The 22,044-nt window shown below is 38.9% G+C and overlaps 1 protein-coding gene across 1 annotated transcript in view; it reads left to right on the top strand.

Annotated features, from left to right (window-relative positions):
* The window catches only part of CCDC141 (coiled-coil domain containing 141), a 170,132-nt gene that overhangs the window by 15,563 nt on the left and 132,525 nt on the right, over positions 1-22,044 (top strand). The window contains exons 3-4 of the mRNA XM_008138744.3: positions 15,941-16,132; positions 19,792-19,900. Coding sequence (XP_008136966.2) covers positions 15,941-16,132; positions 19,792-19,900 — 301 coding nt within the window. The remainder of the gene's footprint in view (positions 1-15,940; positions 16,133-19,791; positions 19,901-22,044) is intronic.

The raw sequence follows: 22,044 nt of genomic DNA, 5'->3' as shown, positions 1-22,044 counted from the left end.
GAAAGAAACAATTACCATTAAAGAACCACATTAAGCCCTAGCTCGTTTGCTCATTGGGTAGAGTGTCAGCCTGCAGACTGAAGGGACTCAGTTCGATTCTAGTCAAGGGCATGCACCTATACTTCAGTCACAGGCTCGATCCCCAGCCCCAGTTGGGGCATGTGTGGGAGGCAACCAATCAATGTGTCTCTTTCACATGTTTCTCTCTCTCTGTCTCTCCCCCTCCCTTCCACTCTCTCTAAAAATCAGTGGGCAAAACATACCCTTGGGTGATTAACAACAACAACAATAAAAACCACATTAAGAGACTTGAACAGAAGGGCCATCAAGGATTTGGGAAAGAAAGGGACATGGGAAGTTAGAGGCAAAATATTCAGGGTTTCATCACAAAGTTTATAGAAAAGGAAATGTCAAGACAGAGTATTTAGTGTCAGAAGCAGCAGGCGTTTGAGGAATCTGCCTTTGGATTTGACGTTGAAGAAGTTACTATTACTCTCTGCACCTTCTCGATGCTCCCCATATATGCTACTGACCGGTCCTCTTCGGAATTGCCTCTGTAGTCCTTAGCCTATCTCTATCTACTATAGTATCTGTCTCACAGAAAGCCCATATATGTTTCATTTTCATCTCCCGCATTAGATTGTGAAGGTAGTTCTCATTTGGCTGGCATTAAAAATTATGTCTCTATCCCTAGGGCCTAGCACTGTCCTTGGATTATCCTATATAATAAAAGGCTAATATGCAAATGGACCAAACGGCAGAACAACTGGTCACTATGATGTACACTGAACACCAGGGGGCAGACACTCAATGCAGGAGCTGCCCCTGGTGGTCAGTGTGCTCCCACAGGGGGAGCACCACTCAGCCAGAAGCTGGGCTCATGGCTGGCGAGCACAGTGGCAGTGGTGGGAGCCTCTCTCATCTCCACGGCAGCGCTAAGGACCGCTCAGGGTATGTCCGTCTGCCGGCTTAGGCGGGGGGAGGGGGGGGAGGGGAGAGAAGGGAGCTGGCCTAAGCCAGCAGGCGGACATACTCCAAGGGGTCTCAGACTGTGAGAGGGTGCAGGCTGGGCTGAGGGACCCCTCCATCCCCCAGTGCACGAATGTTGTGCACCGGACCTCTAGTCTGTTCAATGTTTGTAGAATGAATGAATAAATGAATGAATGAATTAACACTTATATCCATTATTTAATTGCAGGAATCTTTCATGTCTGTTTAGTAACAAAATAAACATGCAAAATAAAAATGGGTAAAAAAATGAACTAACGATGACTTCATGGTATTAGCATACCTCACTCTTCTTGCTCACAACAGTTCTGAGGGTTTTAAGAAGACTTAATTATTAATGTATAGAACATTTGGACTCCTAAGAGAACATGGTGGAATTGATAAATTATTCATACTATTAGTTTTTCTGATTTATGTCATTATTCTTCTTTTAACTGAGCTGGAGGATTCGTTTCTGAGTGAATTATTAATATCCGAGTTTTGGAATGCTGAGTCCCCCTCCTCCGGGAAACGTTCCCCGAGCTTTGGCCCCATCTCTCTCCATTTGTCTCCACTGGGCTTCTCAATCAGCACCTCATTATATAAGCACAATCTCACACTCTGATATGGTGCTTATTCAAGTGCGGCATATGTAACGTGTTTAGTGTGTGGATTCAAAGAAGCTATCTAGAGCCCTAAGAGATAAGAGTCTGGGTGGGGCCAGGACAATCCACACTTGTTCCCTGCAGCTCTAATGGGCTCTTAGTCATCAGTTAGTGCTGCTTTTAACATTGACTTACTTAATATTTTTATCTCTGTACATAGTTCTCCTAAGAGTGTAAGCTTCCCTCTGGGCAGAGATTGTGCTGGCACATTTTAAGTTATTTCCTGAGTAAATTTTAGTTTTGTAAGAGTTTTGGAGCCTACATCATGACATACGTATTAACATAATACAATGGACTTTCACTGAGTGATTGCTATGTGTCAACCACTTTTTAAAATTTAAATGTATGAATTTGCTTAATCCTGAAAATAACCATGTCAGGTAAATTTTATGAGAGACAATGCACTGTGGAAGTTGAGCCAGTAAGTTCTGCCTGCCTGGATATGAATCCCAGTGTTGCTGTTTAGGTGTACAGTTCTAGAAAAGGCACTCCTCCCTCTGTCTCCGTTTCTTCACCTGTAAAATGGGATAATAATAAATGGGTAATAATAAAAATAAAATGGGGTGTGGGGATTCAATGAGTTAGAATACTTAAAAAATTTAGAACTGGGTTTCACACAAAGTGCTGAATGATAGTTAGCTACTATTATTTTTAATCCCCATTTAACAAATGAGGATTAATGCACACACAAGTCATGTGCCACAGAGCTGGAAAGCAGAGGAGCTGGGACCCCAACTCCAGCAGTGTGCCTCTGTGCCATGCCTGTGCTCCGCACACTAAAATGCCCTTCAACTATTAGCTGTGCTATAACATCCCACTTATTCGGGAGAGTCACAAGAAGGCAAAATCCACTCCTTATCTGATGGAAAGGATCACTCAATAATTTCTGATCAGCATTATAGCCATGGATCTTACAGGATTTGCAGGGACCAAGTCATGAGTTACCCTAGCTTCAGGGTAACTCTGCTCTCTTAGGCTGATCCCCTGCCTGCTGTGTTCCTGGCTCCATGCTTGGCATTGGGGAGTGGGAAGACACAAAGCAAATGAAAGAGACACTTTTGGCCTCCAGAAATTTATAATGTATAACAACATAGGGGGAAAATGACCCTGGTAGACCCATGAAGTAATTAAACAACAGTGAAATCACAATATTAAGCCCTAGATGATTAATTACTAGTGAGTTCCCAGATGAAAGACATTGATAGTAAAAGTACTATAGGCAAGTTCAGGGGAAAAGATAAATTAGTTAGCTGGAGTTGTTTCATGGAGAAGGTGGCATTTAAGGTCACCTTGAAATAGGGGCTGTGGAAGTAAGCGGTGTGGGAAGTCTCTGGGGTCAGAAAGAGAGCAAACTCTTCAAGTCAGAAGTCGCTGGCTTCATCCTATGAGCAAATGTTAGTTTAATACTCATATTTATTTATCCTTCTGTTTGGTACAAAATTCCCCAGGTGCTTGCTTTTATCAAGTCTTAGAGAATGTGTCATTTTCTTTGTTGCCCCCTCGTCCCCCCCCCCCCCGGAAGCAGAGTAGAATTCAAGTTCTCCGGTAAAACACAATGGCATTTTTGATAGGCCTCCAGGACTCTGTTTTCTCAGTCACATAAAAGGCCACAGACATTGAGGGAGAGGTAGTGAAGTCTACTAGTAAACAAATCCCAGGGTACAGTCAACTCTCTCAAACAATAGAAAGCACCAAGAATAATATAATCCCATGTACCTGTAGACTATTTCTAATTGCATTATTTACTTCATTTCACAGAGCAGACATGGAAGGGTCATTTATATGCAAATACCCAAGAAGGAAAAATTAAGAAGATACATTTATAAAAAATAAGTTTTGAGAGCTTTTTGGGTGCATTTAAAATCTGTTTTAAAATACTATCATTTATTGGATCCATATAAAAGAATTTTTTTGAACAACCATTGTTTTGCAGTAAATAAAATATCTGCTTTTACTTACATTTAATCATAAAGGACTAAGTTGTATGAAAGGTAAAGGTAGTTCCGACATTTCCACAGTGAACGGATTTTATGGTCCATTAGTAAATGGCTCTGATTTGAAAATTAACCCCCCCAAAATGTTTATTTTTTGTTTTAATCAAAATTGAATCAATACAATGTCAGAGTTTTTCAAGCTGGTTTTCTTAATTTTGTCGTTTTCTATCATTGCTTATGTTAATGACATTCCCTAGTGACAACAGAACCATCTGATAGTTTACTAACTTGGTTTCGGCACTGGAACTCCTGAATGTTAGAGTTGACACAAAAATTCTTCATCAGGTGAGGGCTGTGGTCTAGCTTTCAGTGAGAGGCTATTTCCACTCAGGACAGCTGTGACCCCCAGTCTCCAGCAGCCCATTAGCTGAAGCTTGTATTTCAAACTGGAAGCCAACCAGAAATCTTGTTCTGTTATTTGTGTGCAAGTTAGGATTAGGGGCAGCCCATACACACAGGGCAGGGTAATAACACCATCAAACAGGCATGTGCAGTTCGGTTTTCATAGCCAGAATTAGGTCATGGGTGTTTGTTTCTCTTGCATCAGAAAAAGATTTTAAGCCAGAGAGCCATTTTGCTTCCTTACTGTATACCTGAACTAAAAATTAAATGAAATAGGTATGGTTTACACAAGAGAGTATAACCTATGTTGATAGTGAAATAAAGACATAAAATGCCTGAAAAAGGAAGTATGTAATTTCTTAAGTATTCATTATCTTACTAGAGGCCTGGTGCATGCAAATTCATGCACTTGGGGGGGGGGGGTGGTCCCTCAACCTGGACTGTGCCCTCTTACAGTCCAGGACCCCTCAGGGGATGTCCACCTGCCAGCTTAGGCCCACTCCCCAGGTGATCAAGCCTAAGCTGGCAGTCAGACATCTCTCTGGCAGCCCAGGAGCCCTTGGGGGATGTCCGACTGATGGCTAAGGCCCGCTAAGCCGCAGTTGGATATCCTTAGCGCTGCTGAGAGGGTGGGAGAGGCTTTCGCCACCACCACTGCGCTCGCAGCCATTACCCCGGCTTGTGGCTGAGTGGAGCTCCCCCTGTGGCAGCACACTGACCACCAGGGGGCAGCTCCTGTGTTAAGTGTCTGCCCCTGGTGGTCAGTATGCATCATAGTGACCGGTTGTTCCGCTGTTAGGGTCAATTTGCATATTACCCTTTTATTATCTAGGATGTTTTGGTTATCATTACTGATGATGACAGTGCTAATAGTTGCTAACATTTATGGAAGATGGAATGGGGCCAGGCAGTGTGCTCAGCATTTTACGTCTTCTCACTTCATCCTTATAAAGAAAGACTCTTAATATGCCCATTTTCTAGATGTGAAAAATGAGACTCAGAGTTCATACAGTTAGTAAGTGGCAGGGCCCACTGCTGCTGTGATTTGGGTGACACTTGGAGTGTGCTCTTGCCCTCACGTGTCCATGACCTTCCCATCAGGCAGTTTCTATGCCCCCAATTCCACCATTAGAGAATCATTCTTTCAAATTATCAATAAATAGTTCTTCATTAAAATACAAATAGTGAAGCAGGCATCTTTCCATCCTGCTACATTTTACTTCATGGGACCTGCTTGGGATTCTTTTGGCCCTAAAAGCTTTCTTGTCCTTGATTGACACCTAAGCTTCAGGCTTTTTAAAAGTGTAGAATGAGGGCAGGGCAGGTAATAATATGAATATTTTTATAAAAATAAAGCTTTATGTTAAAATAAATATTCTCTGTTAATAGAGTTAGTATTAGCCAACATGTGGAGAAGGATTTTTCATAAATATCAGGGTTTTCCTCACATTCCTGAAATTATACCACGTATTAGCTAATTTGTTCCATCAACATTTATGGCTAACTCTAGCTGCATCAGGAAACATAGCAGTATTGCATGTAACTGGGCTATATTGCTGAAATATTTCCATGAAACACCAAATGCAATAAGTAGGTTAGAATAATTATGTAGCCTATAGCCTCCCTACATATTTACTTTAGAGACTGCTTTCATATATACTGTCTCATTTTTTGCTTAGATAATAAGGACCAGTATGCTATGGATTCCTCTTTTTTTTTTTTAATCTTCACCTGAGGATATTTTTATTCATTTTAGAGAGAGGAAAGGAGAGGGAGAGGAAAGAAGAAGGAGAGGAAAGGAGAGAGAGAAACATTGATGTAAGAAACATTGATTGGCCACCTCCTGCACACTCCCCGACTGGGGATTGAACACGCAACCTAGGTATGTGCCCTGACCAGGAATCAAACTCTCAACCTTTTTGGTATATGGGATGACACTCCAACTAACTGAGCCATCTGGCCAGGTCTGGATTCCTCTTTATAGGTAAGGAAATTGAGTCTTTATTAAAGAGTTTTTTTGGTTTGTTTTTAAGTTTCCTGACTTACTTATTTTATAACTAAAAATTTGTACCTTCTGACCCACTCCCTCCACTCCCACCTCTGACAACCAATAATAGGTCCTCAGAGAGGTTTGATGTCTTGCTCAGAGCTGGTAACTGGCTGAGTTGGGACTCCCACTCTGATTAAAATTTAGTTTGTCGTGATCTTTCCACTATGCTGTCTCCTGTGGCCTCCTGGCATAAGCTGAGCACTCAAGCCTCATCCTATCAAGCAGTGTATACCTGATTCCACAAAAAGTGCTGCCACAGCACAGCCAGCAATGGGGATGCTCTGGTCCCTGATGGGAATATGAACCTGAATCCAGTCACATGCCAGCATGGATAATTCTGGAGTAAGACCCTTAGGTCCTCTGGCGATGGCTGTGCTCTTGGCCACAGGAGTACTGTGGCACCTCGTGGGGGATGTCACATAGCTCATATACAGTGCTAAGGACAAAATTTGGTAAAACTATACTTTTGGATTTTGGCTCTGAAGTTCCTTATGTGATTGAGTAGAAGAACAAAATGCATCCTTGTACTAAAACACGCAAATGCGTTCAATGGAACTCTCTGAATTCTAAGTGATAGTGATAATAAGAAAGTCTTTATTACTAATGATCACAAAGTTATTTTCTCTTGTCTTATCTTTTTACACGATCTTCCTATTACTGTGAATATACTAAGAGCTATATTGATGAATTTGAACTATAGTTTTCAACTTTTTTAAGTCAATATTATTATTTTAAAAATACAATAGAACTTTATATTTTTAAAATCATTTTTGTGTTTTACATAGTCAAGTTGAATACTTCAAGGCTAACAAGGCATATTTTTGTTTGTTTACTTAGAACTTACAAAAGCAACAATTAGAGTAACTTTGTGCTTACAATTACTTGGATAAATAAAACTCAAGATTAAGATAAAGAAAAAGGTGTTTTGGTATGATTTTTAGAATTCTCATAATCAGAATCTGAGACTGAGTATAATTCATGTATTATTATAAATTATTGCCTGTACATGGAAAAGCAGTGGATCTGCTGTCTTGTCTCATTCACCAGATTTTTATTGAATACACTAGAGGCCCGGTGCATGAAAATTCATGCACTGGAGCTGGGGCGGGGGTGGCGGGGGCTCAACCCAGCCTTCCCCCTCTCACAGTCCGGGAGCCCTCAGGGATGGGAAGCAACCTGGCGATCAGGGGAAGGCGATGCTCCCTTCACGCCTCCGCTGCTGCCACTGCTGGCAGTGCAAGCCTCAGCCAGCCCTGGTTACCTAAGCCTCAGGCAACCCTGGGCAGCTGGGTAGCCGCCATCTGAGGCTTGCCTGCACCTCAGGCTGGCCCTGGGCAGCTGGGGGGCTGAGGGGACTGGGGGATTCCGGAGGCTGGCATGTGGAGGTGGCCGGACCTGCCTGGGGGCAGGCCCGGTCGTGCTGCATGCTTGCCACCCTGACAGGGTTGAGGATACTGGGCGCCGCCATCTTTTGGCTGTGGGTGCCGCCATCTTTGAGAGTATGGCAGTCAGTTAGCATATTCCCTCCTTATTGGCTGTGGGCGCCACCAGCTTTGTGAGGGCATGATGGTCAATTAGCATATTCCCTCTTTATTAGATAGGATTATATATGCAAGCATTGATCTAAACTCTTGGGATTCAACAGTGAAGAAAACAGACAAAAGTTTCCACCCTCTTGAAACTAACAATCCTCAGAGGAAGACAGATAACATGAAAAGTAGCATAAAAAGTAAATATGGGGCAACAATATAGTCCCAGATGCCCAGAAGAGTGCCATATATGCTTATTGTCATTGCACTCCATTCAGTTTAACTTAGTTACAATATTTTATTTTATTTTTATATATTTTAATTTTTAAAATATGTTTAGAAATAATTTTAGATTCATAGGAGACTGCAAAGTTTATTCACAAAGGATCTGTGTACCTTTTGCTCAGTTTCTTCCAATGGTTGTAACCTATACAATTACGATGTAATATAAAAACATCATAATTGTAGGTTACAACCATTGGAAGAAATTGGATATCGGTACAATGTATGTGCACAGCTCTGTGTCATTTTATAATGAGTAGATTAATGTAACCACCTCTGCTGTCAACATACAGAAGATTCCTTCACCACCAAGATCTCCTTCTGCTACCCCTTTATTTTAGTAAGTATGCCCCTCCCCACACAATCACTAAACAAAGTGTAGTAATGAGCAATCTAACAGTACAGTAGTGATGCCCTGGTATCAATAGGTCTTTCTAATGAGTGATTCTCTCTCAACATTAATGTTCTGCATATATGAAGTAAAGGTTATTGCAGTATTTTAAAATATATATAAAGTGCTTTGCTTATCAGTAGTATAGACTGTGAATATATTTTAATGATTCCTGGAGTCTCTAGGGAGACCCATAAGATGACAGAAATATTTGGGAGTATTAAGTGTTATGATCCAAATAGACTTTTGTCTTCTAATGACAACTAGACAGAGCCATATAAACTTGTAACATTGGCTCGTAGGACACAGTTATATTTTTAAATCACCCAAGACATGGAGAAAGCACAAAGACCTGAACTTAGAGCCATGAGAGGCCAAAGGGAGAAGGGTATGGTCTGGCTTTTGGGACCTTATGATCTATGGAAAACTGGATATTTGCTCTTAAGGAATTATTATCAGGAAAAAAAAATTAATGACCCATCTTCTCCAAATATGGACTTTAAAGCACTTGATTTTACTTCCTTTGCTATTACTTTTTTCAGTTAATTCATCTCAAATAACTTAAAAAATAAATAAATATCATACTGTCCTGAAGGGCATACAAAACTGGATAAGCTAGTCCTTGCTCTTGTCTAGCTAATCATCCACCTAATTTAAAACTTGCTCATTTGCAATTGTATTATGCAGTGAAATATAACATCCACATTAGAAAGGTGGAAATAAAGCGAGAAAGAATATGGAGGAAGGAGAAACTGCTTTTTGGCTGCAGTGAATAGAAGGGTGTCATGGAGATGGCGGCTCTGGAATTGGACGTGAAGGCTAGCAGGTTTGGGATAGGCAAAAAAAATAAAAATAAAAAATAAAAAAAGTGCAAAGTATTCTAGTTAAAAAGAGCAGCAAAAACCAAAATAGATCTGTGGTGTTATGTGGAAGAGAACTAACAAAAATAATATAACTTTACTACTATTTTCAAAAGCTTCTAAAATTTTCATTCATTGCTTTCAAGTATCCTAAATTGTCTTCAGTTTAGTTGGTAAACCTGAGATTATTCCTATGAACTGGAGACTCTACCTGTATCTCACAGTCTGTGCTGCAGGTAGACTCTGCAGTGTTGGGAAAACATATGCAGCCTATATCACATATATTTGCTCTTTTGGAAAATTGCTATTCAGGGGACCATTTAATGCTCCACTGAAGAGAAAATTCATAATCCTTTTTGTGCTCTGCATGGCAGTCGAGGTGGTGTAATGTCCATAAAATATGCTATACTTAAAACCAGCGATTTTAAAGCTACACTTAAAAAGACAGAGTGCATTTTTCAAGTATCACAAAATATCTTTGGTTCCCTATTCTTTTGGGGCCCAAAGGGAAAGGAGTGCCTTTTAGCATCTCTTTAAATAACTAACTTTATGATGTTTGCCAGAGTGTCTTTTTCTCAGATCCAATTCCAAAATACTTTCCTGAGTTTAATAACTAACCAAGTGGGAGAGGAAAACTTAAATTAAGCTGGCCTTGGCTGAGTCCTGAGGCAAGCCATTTTTTATGGATGGCTCATCTTAGAAGCTCCATATCTCATTGTCAACATAATGTCTGCTTACCCTGTAAACTGGGCATTCCATTTTGCTCTGTTTAACAACAAACTTAAAAAAAAACCCACATTATTACTGTTTCTGTCAATTAATCTCAGTGTTTTATTTGATGACTGCCCTGAGGTTTCTTCAATCTGAGAACAGATTTTTTTTTTTAAGTCTGAAAATGTCCTTTTCCCCCCAAGGGATAAGAAATTTATTTATTTTTCTTTAGACTTTGAAAATATATTGAATGATTTTTTTGCACCTCAGACAGTGTCTAATTTTTCTTTGTGATATTTTGTGTAACCCAACTGCCACTTTCTTAACATTTAAAGATGGCACCAAGGTGAAGGGAGGGCTGTGTTATATTTCAAAGCAGGTGGCGGGGATTGAAGGTCTAAAGGGTTTAGAGAAGACTGGAGAGGTGGGAACTCAGTATGTTTAACTCTTCAGGGACAGAAAGGGAATGAGGTGACCACCCACCTCACACAGAAAGTCATAAATAGGAAGTGAAAGCTCATTTGTAAGATGGGTTTCTCCAGTTTACAATGGAATGATGTGGCTCCTTAACAAGGTTAACACTGTGAGTGTGTTTATGTAAAACCATGTGAATAATAATGGTGATTATCTCTGGCCATTGGAATTATAGGTAATTTTTATTTTTAAAAATTTCCTCCATTTTTAATATGGAATTATGAACTGACATTATTTTCATAATCAGAAAATTAAGAAATTAACTCACTATAACAATTGCTGTGATAGTGAAAGGCATTTTAGAGGGACAAATACCCAAGACCCAAAGAGGATGAGGGTAAGGGAAGGCGTGTTAAAAGAGTCAACCCCTGAACAGTGTCTTGAAGGATGATAAGGAATTATTTAGGCCTAGTTGAGGCGCAGGAGGGAGTGGGAAGAGTGCAAGGCAAGAAAGAAGAGCATTCTGGGTTGTAGCATAAAGATTAGGCTGTGTGAGTGTCAGAGAACTGCAAGAATTTCAGAAGGCTAAAGAGCAGTGTGAGGGAAAGAGCAGAGAAAAGTAAGATTAGAAAGGGAATCAAGCACTGAGTATCTTACTACGCTTGCACTTTGAATTTTATCTTTAAATCCATGGGAAGCCATCGAAAAATTTATGCATTCACTTGGAAAGAGGTGTGGAACTAGGTTGCTTACTCTTTCTTCTCTACCCCACCCTTCTATGTATTAGATGGAGACAATTTAATCAGTAGTAGCGGCTCATTGTGATAGTCCATTCAATTGTTGGGGTCACTTGCCCTCTGCCCCCAGGACCACATCAGAACTTGTGGAAGAAGCTAAGTATAGTTTGAAAAAGTCACACAGTTGGTTTTGATATAGTTTCCTCAGCCCCTCCCCTGACACTCACTTGTTAAGTGAGAAGAAAAGAGCAAAGACAATTGTCTCCTGGAACAACTAGGCATCTAAAAATAGGCAGAGAAAGCGCATCTGTAAAAGAGAGACAAAGCACAGAAGGAAAAGCAGAGAGTGCTGAAAGCAAATGAAAGGGAAAACATTTAAGGAGCACATAACAGTATTGATCACAAAGAAGTGATTAAATGAGGATTGTTGGCCTTGAAAAATATGAGGTCATTGTGACAAATACAAGAATATGTATTTCAGTAAGATGGTGGGGATGGAAGCCATGCAGGTATGAGAAGTGGATGAGTATTAAGAAAGAAAGGAAAACAACACAATCATAACTAGATGTACCCCTTCTCAATTTTTGATACCTATTAACACAATTTGTACCATTTAAGAGATGTTTGATAAATTCTTGCTGAATGAAGGAGAGCATGGATGAATGACTATCTTCCTGAATAACTTCAGATTCCATTAGGTGTTACCTTCTCTGAACCAACAGAGTCATTGAGATTATTATTGTATTTGAACAAGTGACAGTTTGGTTTTAGCTTCACTGGAGGACAGAAAGCACAGTTTCCATTTAGGTGAAATAGTTTCTACAGATGCCTGTTGATTGAGGATGTTATAAATACTCTAGTGATAATAAAATTTTTAATTGTAAAGCACTATACAGATACTACTTGTATTGAAGTATTATGACTGCAATGATAAATAAGACATGCCAAAAGGAGATTTCTCCTCTTTTAGATGTGTTTTCAGATACTAATTCACCTTTTGGCCTAATGATTTTTTAAAGTCTTCAAGCTGGAAGAGCTTCTTCCCTCCCTTTAGACAATAACTCCATCTATAGCTGACAGCATCTGAGAGAGGCAGTTGGAAGACATGGAGTGAAGCACCAGGCTCGCATCAACTGTTCAAAGTCATGTCCTCCAGCTTGCTGCTTTTAATTTTTATAGTACGTAAATCCTGTGCACTTTTGAAGAGACTCTTTAGGACTGTTAAATAAGATGAGAGAAGACATGTAAGGTGTTGTCAGGAGTTTTTCACAATTAGAAAGCTGGGATGCGTTGCAATCTGGAGAATGAGGAGGTAAGTTTTGGTCCGGTCCAAGAAAACTTTTTCTAATAACTACGGAAAGGTTTGTTCCAAAAGGAATGGAGTGCTGCTGCTCCAGGATGGTGCTGTGCTGTGGTTTGTCAGGGAGGCTTCCTGAAGAGGATGTCAGATGGAAACAATTGGTCTTTCAACTCTCCTCTGACAGCCTGTGAGATAAAACTAAATGATTTGCAAGAGAAAGGGAAACTTCTTAGACCTCTTCCACATGTTCGACCACAAACATTTATTGAGCCCCTACTATGTGCAGTGCAGTCCGTGTTTCTCAGTAGGGTTGCTGATTGGTGGGAAAACCCTTCATCAACCTCCTTCCCCACAAGCCACACAAACACATTGTCACAACTAAAAATGCCTCAACATGTTTTCAAACACTCGTTTGGGGGCATTTATTGTTGAAAAGCAGTGATAGGTGTTGGAGTCATAAATCTGAGCAAGACAGAACTTATTTTTTTGTGTTTCCTTTACAGACTTGAAAACATTATTTTGAGCATGCATGGGGTCTTATGCCCCTAGCCCTCCCTATTAGTACATGACTTGTATATGCGTTTCAGGCTGTCTAAATGATGATATCCTATTACTTGTGGTGGTGGTGGGGAGAAAGAGCTAATCTCGTTGGGGGCTCAGCAACAGGCAATAAAATAGAACAGTATTTCCTCAGTGCAGGCAGCATATGTATGACATCAGATTCGGAAGGGAAGGCCTGACCAATAGGGTGACATGATACATGGCCAACCATAGGAAATTGAACACTTAAAGAACTAAAAGCCTTCCAAACACCTTTACCAAAGCTGAAGACATATCACAGAGACCCACATATTATATATCAAACACCCAGATGCTGTATTTTGGCTTTGGGTTCAGATCATGCTCCATTTCAGGAACCTCACAGAAATACACTTCAATTGATCATTATGCTGAGACTTCGGATTGGCTGAAAAATATTCCTGGTCTATGAATCCTGCCTAGTTCACTCTGTTTGAATCCCTCTCTCCTCCAGTATTTCAGATGGTGTTTGATAGGCCCTGGGGAACATTGAACTGCACTTGGCCTCTGGTCCCAGCACCCAAGAGTAATCTAAATTCCAAGAGAAGTTAGAGCTGTTCTCTGCCAATCCTTAAAGCAAAATGTCTGCTGGCTTTCTTGAAGAAAATCTCCAAGAAAGTGCAACTTGTACCAAATTAAACCCAGAGGGTTCTGCAATCATCTTCTGGCCTTGGAATTCCAGAGAATAGAACATTTTGCAGTTCATATTGGAGGTCATGGGAAATATTGGAAGCCAGTATTGTAGTGCTCCAAGCTGCTTGCTCCCAAAACCTCTGCATCACTAATTTATAAAGTGTCACTTAAGTGGGAAAAGAACAGTATTAAGAAGAACTAAGTCATATGTGTTTAAGAGGGCTGAAAGAATTCTATGTAAAAAATATTTCCAGAAACAACCTTATTAGCCATGGAAATAGCCAACTTCAGATTTATTTTATCACCTTCATGTCAAATCTGAAAAATATCACTAAAAGGTTAAGTGTTCACTTGCATTTTGCTCTAGAATGAATTCATTGCCTATTATTTCTTATTTTCTTCTGCATCTCCAGCGTGGAATTATCAAGTTCTCCTAATTTTATTTCTTACTACAGTCTTTGTCATACAAATGACATATCTTAAAATTAAAACTCCTAATATAATCTTTTTCTTCTCCTTACATATTCTTGGGCTATTATATGTGGAAACTGAGGCTAAGTTATTCCATTGACAAAAAGTATGAGATAAAACACATTCACAATACAAAATTAATCGGCCCTTAAGGTAATCTAAAGCTTCTCACAGAGGAAGGAAATGCCTCGATATCATGCTCTCAAATAGCTGTATAAGAAAGAAAATGCACGTGGCCGGTGTGGCTCAGTGATTGAGTGTTGACTTATGAACAAGGAGGTCACGGTTCGATTCCTGGTCGGGGGCACATGCCCAGGTTGAGGGCTTGATCCCCAGTGGGGTGTGCAGGAGGCAGCCGATCAATGATCCTCTCTCATCATTGTTGTTTCTCTCTCTCTCTCCCTCTCTCTTCCTCTCTGAAATCAATAAAAATATATTTAAAAAAACAAACAGAAAGTATATGCATTTGGTCTATCTCTCTTGGCAATTTAGACAATCATTAGTTTGTTTTAGCCTAAAAACCAAAGAGAACAGAGATGACACATATTCAGTGGATATCTCTGAAGAACTCATTTACATGTCCACCACAATCTGCCTCAGACTTTTTTGAGTTAGCTATGAAATTGTCAGGCTCTGGTCTAGATACTTTGTTTTGTTGCATTATGAATTATTTTCCTTCTGTATTAAGCACAAGAGAATCTTGAATGTATAAATGTCTAACAAATGATTTTACATTTGTCAATCTACCTGGCAATTGTAGGGTAACAAATAATCCCCCAACAGCAGTGGCTCATAGTCACAGATTTTATCTCTTACATTACATGTTCGCTTCATGCTAATTAAATTCAGGTTTTCATATCTTCATGATAGGATCCTCATTGGTTCTTAAAACTTCTGCTCAGAAGTAGCACACAAAACTGTTTACATTTCATTAGTCTAAGCAAGTCACATGGACAAGTCTGATGTTAGAAGGCATAAGGGTATAATCCTTTTACAGAAAGAAACAGCAAATAGCTGGGAATAATAATACAGTTGAAGTGTTTATGTCTTAGGATATAATTTGAAAGTATATAAGGAAGGAAAAAAAAACTGTTCTAGAATTTTAATTGGAAATAACTCGGGTCCACTATTTCAGTATAGCAATGGCATGTTTTTCTTTTTGTTTTTCTGAATAGGTCTCTTTTACATAGTTGCAAAAATGAACATCCTATTTCCTCCTATGATAAAAATAATATATTTTCATAAAAAATTCAAAACATATAGGAAGATATAAGTAAAAAAGTAAAATTCATTTGAAAAGGCCTAGGTAAAAATCAGCAGATAGTCTGTCTTAGTAAATGTTTCACATGAGCTGGAGAAGAATGTATGTTTCTCTGTTGTTGGACATAGTAGTCTATAGATGTCAGTTATATTCAGTTGACTGGGGATGTTGTTTATATCTCTATCCTTAATAATTTTCTGCTTGCTGGATATTTCAGTTATTGATGGAGAGATGTTGAAGTCTCCAACTATAATGGTAGATTTGTCTATTTCTCCTTATAGTTATGTCCCTTTTTCCTTACATATTTTAATTCTCTGTTGTTAAGCACCAACATGTTTAAAACTGTCAGGTGACCTTCTGGTTTATGAGTTGACACTCAACCACTGAGCAACAGAGGCTGGGCAGCTTTTTTTTTTTTTTTTTTGGTAATGTGAGGTTAACAGAATATTCTGTGCCCCTGGGAATGTAGATGTGCACCTTTGATAAATCGCTAGTGTTGGTGCAATAGATGTGAATGCCTTCAGCCTGGCATGCTCCCTGGTTTACCATAATTTCCACGGCTCCATCCTGCCTGCTTGATCTGCCTGCCTGCATAGCAGTTGGAGTTTATAAATTCTCTTCTAGACCTTCCTAGACCACATACAGTTTCAAATATCCAAGTGTTTAAAATGTGATGCTGTATTTTTACATCGACTGGCCCTCTGCCTTATACCTTGTTTTTTCCTTGGACTTAGGCTTTGGAAGATCGAGTATGGGAACTCCTGCAGGAAGCTGACAAGACAGCTGAAGAGAACAAGGATCAGAGTCAGGTGTATGATGCCATGGCCAGCACCCTGGGCGAAGCATGGGCAGCCCTGGTCTCCATGCTTGAAAGAAGAAGGGAGCTCCTCAGGTTGACCTCTGAGTTTTTTGAAAGTGCCTTGGAGGTTTGTATTCTTTTTAAAAAGTCTCCCTTCTCTATAACAGAGCAAATGAATAGCACTCCTGAAAATAGTTTATTTCTGCAAATAGACATTGCAAAAAGTGGCAGAATAACCAAGATATTATAAATATATGTATATATATATATATATATATATATATATATAAATATATATGTGTATGTGTATACATATATATATGTATGTATATATATAACATCTAATTTTTTGTTTGTCAGAAGATAAATACTAATATTTTAAATGTAGGCCTTCAAACGTTTAAAAACTAAGTATAGTTCATTAAAATTAAGTAAAATATTAAGTGAAAATGGGAACTCTTACTTATAAGTCATTATGATATATTTCCCTGTGTAGAAAACACTAACATAACTACTAAATCAAACAATTTCCCCTGATTATAGGATTAATAGGAAATGGTGGTGGAAAGTGTTCTTATTGACTAAAAGTTGTTGATTAAAAGTTCTGCTGCTTATGCAAAGGGAATTGCAGAGTATTCTACAGAATGTCTGACTTGTAAGCATAGCATTTCATAAAGTACTTTTTAAAGGCATATCTTTGAGATCCTATAGCTTGAACTCATTAAAACGTAAGGGAAGGAAAAAGTCCTGGGCCTAAGAAGGTCATTTCCCCCTATGATTTTTTCTTAAATTCTGCAATTTTTTTGAGATTCCCAATTTCAAAATGTGAGGCTCAAAGAACAACATCAAAAGACATGTTATGTTTGGTATGAGACAGTTATTGGAAATTTCACTTTTAACTTCTCTGTCAAGTGGCAGTACATTCATTTTGATGTGAGAGCTCTGCTTCATTATGATAAAGCATGAGCTTTGAAAAATATGACATTTCCAAACTGGAAATTCAGGGCTTAAATTCAAAATAATGAAGGAAAGAAGATTAGTAATAGAACATAAAAATTGGGGTAGACAATCTCATGCATCACGAACTCCATTAAAAGTTAAAAGGAGGAACAAAAACCTTCTACCTCTCAAAGTTTGTTTTCCACAATTAGCACTCAGAAGCCCAACTCACAATTCATTTTACAGATCATCTTGGGAAAAAGTTCTATGCACAATTTTCTTTTCTGAAAAGAAATAACCAGGTGAAATATACCCACAGAGGTCAAATTATAGATACATTTGATTTATTCCATCTAAGTAAGTGGGGTATCGGTGTCAACTGCCCTTTACATTCAGCTCATTTGAGCACAAGAAATTATCTTTTTTAAACACTAGGCTGAATATTTGTTTCTCACTGTGTAGTAGCACTTATGCTTCCTGATTTTCTCTATGATGAGAAATGACTCTTATGTACTACATAAAATAAAAAGAAGTTCTAAGTTAATTAGTACTGTAATTCAACCAGAAACTCTGATTCCTAGTGAAATGGCTAATTGTTTCTTGTATATTTTGCTTCCAATTTTGTGGACAACTTCATACTTAGCTTAAGGCAAACTCCTACATCATCTTTCCTGCTCCTTGTGAATGCCAAGGCAATTTTCATTAGTGATTTAAAAAAGAGTGACATTAAGAATAGAGTTTTCAAAAAATTTCCCCCATCACCATTTCTATTCTGCACAAGCCACAGAAAGGAGAAAAGGGAAGAAAATAAAATATCCATAAGATAACACTTAATAGTATTTTAGGGAAGTATTTTTCTGAGTAAAATTGCTTATTTTTAAAATTTAACATAACAAGCTCTGAAATATAGTGACTCCACAAAACTTTTTGTAATGTTCTACAGGGGAAAAACACACAAATCATCTATAAGGTTTTCATTTTTTAATTTTTCTTTGAAGTTTCTGCTCAAAGAATGCCTTTAAAATCAGTTATTAGAAATAAAATGCATTAGCGATGTAAATGATGTGTGGGTGGGATTCCCTTATTGAACTATGTGCATACAAGAGTTCTTTAGAACTACAAATGATTTCTTATTGCATGGTTGATAATCATCAAAGGACAATTTCTGGCTCATAGACTTAACCACCAGAAAGGTTTTTCTCTTCTCAGACACGGTGCTTCAATTTAGAAACATTGTCCCTCAGTGACAATGGCAGGTGTCCATCAGGTTCTGACAGGGTGGTGGAGGCCTGCCCTGTATTTCCAAAGGAGACATGCTCATTAGTCTCTCATCATTCCATGCCATTTATAACTGGGGCTTATATGGCTATCGTAATGATCATAACACAGATTTTTAAAAATATATTTTTATTGATTTCAGAGAGGAAGGGAGAGGGAGAGAGAGATAGAAACATCAATGATGAGAGAGCATGATTGATCGGCTGCCTCCTGCATGCCCCACACTAGGAATCTTGCTTGCAACCCAGGCATATGCCCTGACCAGGAATCTAACTGGGACTTCCGGGTAGACCGCTGAGCCACGCTGGCCAGGCATAACACAAATCTTGTTAATCAAATAGTTGTATAAAAATATTGAAAATCACTAAATTTAAAATGACAGCTTGGAAAAATCTTGAAAAGGAAGACCAGCACTGTGATAGGCTTTTGTCTTTCAACATGATACTTTGCCTTAATGAGTTTATTCCTACACTTGGTCCAAAGGTGAACATGTTGATTAAATGCTCTAATAAAGTATAATAATTACCTTTGAATCTTAGTGTTAAAACAAACCAGCTCTTTGTCTGCTACTATGAAATACTATAATAGCATAACCAAGGATGGTTTGCCCTTTTCTAAAGCTTGTTTCTAAGATGAGTCTCCTGAGGATTTTAACATTACTTCAAGCATCTGCCCTTTCTATTTCCTCCATGGAGAAACACAGAAGAAGAGATCAGTCATATTCCTCACTATTTAGGGTGTCAAATTGCTATTCTTTATTTTTTGAAACGGAGGAGAAATTTTTCATTATTGCTGCATCAAATCTTATTTTATTATGTAAACTATGCATAAAATTATTTATAAAAATGCAAACAAAATTACAAATTATAGATGTAAACTTTTATGTTCCTTAACCCATACCCAATCCCATTTCTTCTCATAAATGTGACCCTTTGGTGTATACCTTCTCAGAGCACTTAGTGTACAAATTCATATTTTTTTGGCTTTGTTTTGGCTGAGATCAAGTTTAGAAAAAGGATTAGACTATGTATTATTTTGAAATTTGCTTTTTTCAGTTCTAGGTCTAATTATAGAGGAAAAAAACCTGTTTTTCAACCTTCCCTCTAAATAGCTTTTTAAGTTAAATTTACTTATAATTATGTCACCACTGGTTAGCCAAACTTCTGTTGGTTTCTCCTAGCAAACATTGTGGTAATTCATGTACAAACTGCCTTATAATATTAAAAGTGGCTATATTCATGACATAGGACACAAAACTTTTAGTTGAAAATTTTAACATACATCTGAATAGTAAACAAGTTGGCTTATTGCAGCACACATGACATATTTCCAGGTATGAAAGGAATACAAAAGAATGAGAAAAAAGTTCTTGCCTTGTTATTTTATAAGTTGACTACGTGTGAATGCACACCCTCACAAGCACCCTAAGCCAGCACATGCTCCACACACACACATCCTCACACAAACACACAAGCACATACAGAGTCATCCAGGCATTAATTCGTATAATTAAAGTGGCATATTGATTTTTGGCTTTTCAAATGTCTTTCCCCTGTGTTTCTGTTGCAGTTTGCTATTAAAATAGATCAAGCTGAAGAGTTCCTCCAGAACACTCAGGAGTTCGAGACTGCCGAGTCCTTAAGGTCACTTCTTCAGCTTCATGAACATCACACCAAAGGCAAGAAATATGTTTGTTCCTCCCATGAGCTTTTAAAATAGGGATGTTAATGTGAGAATGCTCATGTAGGACAGTATATATATATATATATATATATATATATATATATATCTCCTATATAACAGCAGTTTTCAACTTTTTTAATGCCGCGACCCTTTAATACAGTTCCTCATGTTGTGGTGACCCCCAACCCTAAAATTATTTTCATTGCTACTTCATAACTGTAATTTTGCTACTGTTATGAATTGTAATGTAAATACCTGTGTTTTCTGATGGTCTTAGGCTCTACAGCAGCGGTTCTCAACCTGTGGGTCACAACCCACAGGTTGAGAACCACTAGCAGGGATGCCTAAGACCATCGGAAAACACAGATATTTACATTACGATTCATAACAGTAGCAAAATTACAGTTAAGAAGTAGCAACAAAAATAATTTTATGGCTGGGGGTCACCACAACATGAGGAACTGTATTAAAAGGTTGCGGCATTAAAAAGGTTGAGAACCACTGCTATATAATAAAAGACTAATATGCAAATCGACCGAACGGCAGAACAACCAGTCACTATGATGCGCACTGACCACCAGGGGCCAGATGCTCAATGCAGGGGCTGCCCCTGATGGTCAATGTGCTTCCACAGGGGGAGCGCCACTCAGCCAGAAGCCAGGCTCACGGCTGGCGAGCACAGCGGCAGTGGTGGGAGCCTCTCCAGCCTCCACAGCAGCACTAAGGATGTCCAACTGACAGCTTAGGCCTGCTCCCTTGAGGGCTCCCAGACTGCAAGAGGGCACAGGCCAGGCTTAGGAACGCCCCCCGCCCCCCCGTGCACGAATTTCATGCACTGGGCCTCTAGTATATATATATTAAATATATTTTTATTGATTTCAGAAAGGAATGAAGAGGGAGAGAGAGATTAGAAACATCAATGATGAAAGAGAATCATTGATTGGCTGCCTCCTGCACAGCCTCTAGAGGAGATTGAGCCTGCAACCCAGGCATGTTCCCTGACTAGGAATGGAATCATGACTTCCTGGTTCATAGGTCGATGCTCAACCACTGAGCCACATTGGCTGGACAGGCAAATATATTTTTAATTTATCTGTTTATGTATACTTCAGCTCATTCCAAGAAAGGTTAAAGAAAGCTCTTTTCTTGGTCATCTTCTGCAAGAAAGAAATAGTTGTAAATGGTTCTAAGGAGATGGTAGAGGGCCAGCCTCTAAAAGATCCTGTTATCCCTTGGAGTTCTCAGTCTTCTGGATGTGGTTCCTGAGGACAGGGGCCATTTTTACTGAGTTCATCTGTGTATCCTCAGTTCTGGCAAGGTGCTGGCACCTGGTGGATCCTCAAGAAATATTTCTTGGTCAAATAAATGGTTGAATTCAGTGAATGTTTCTTCTCAGGTACAGTAGATTGAGGTCAACTTTAAATAACAGCTCTGAATATGGAAAATCCCTCTTTCACTATTGCAGTAAAAAAAGAAAAAGAAAAGATTAGTGAAAATTTCCCAGATTAAAAAAATTTAATAAAAAGACTTTCAATTCCCTCTGAACAACTATAGTCTAATTGTTGACCAACAATTTGTGTGCTGGCCCTTTTCTTTCTTTTTTTAAAAAATATATTTTTATTGATTATTTACAGAGAGGAAGGAAGAGGGATAGAGAGTTAGAAACATCGATCAGCTGCCTCCTGCACGCCCTCTACTGGGGATGTGCCCGCAACCAAGGTACATGCCCTTGACCGGAATCGAACCTGGGACCCTTCAGTCCACAGGCCAACGCTCTATCCACTGAGCCAAACCGGTTAGGGCTGTGCTGACCCTTTTCTACCAGAATTTGGGGTGGACAGAATTATAGTAGGGAAGCCATTTGTGGAACAGTAGCTGTTTACTGGACTCTTTCTGTAGAAGCAGGTTAGATAGGAACAACACTTCTTTCCTTCCTAATGCATTTTTCTAATTATTGCTGCCAAATAGAACGGGGTGCGAGTGGATGGTTTCCTGAACTCATTTGTCACAATTCTAACTCAGTGTCTAGCTTGACCAGCTTGATCATGCTGGACTGGGACAAAAGGTATTTTTAAAGCCACAAATAAATTTTTTGTTTCTATTACCTGCCAAAGGGACTCTAGATACTAGATCATTACT

This window comes from Eptesicus fuscus, chromosome 11 (genome assembly GCF_027574615.1).
Source record: "Eptesicus fuscus isolate TK198812 chromosome 11, DD_ASM_mEF_20220401, whole genome shotgun sequence".
Lineage (NCBI taxonomy): Eukaryota > Metazoa > Chordata > Mammalia > Chiroptera > Vespertilionidae > Eptesicus > Eptesicus fuscus.
This window is presented reverse-complemented; position numbering and strand designations above follow the sequence as displayed.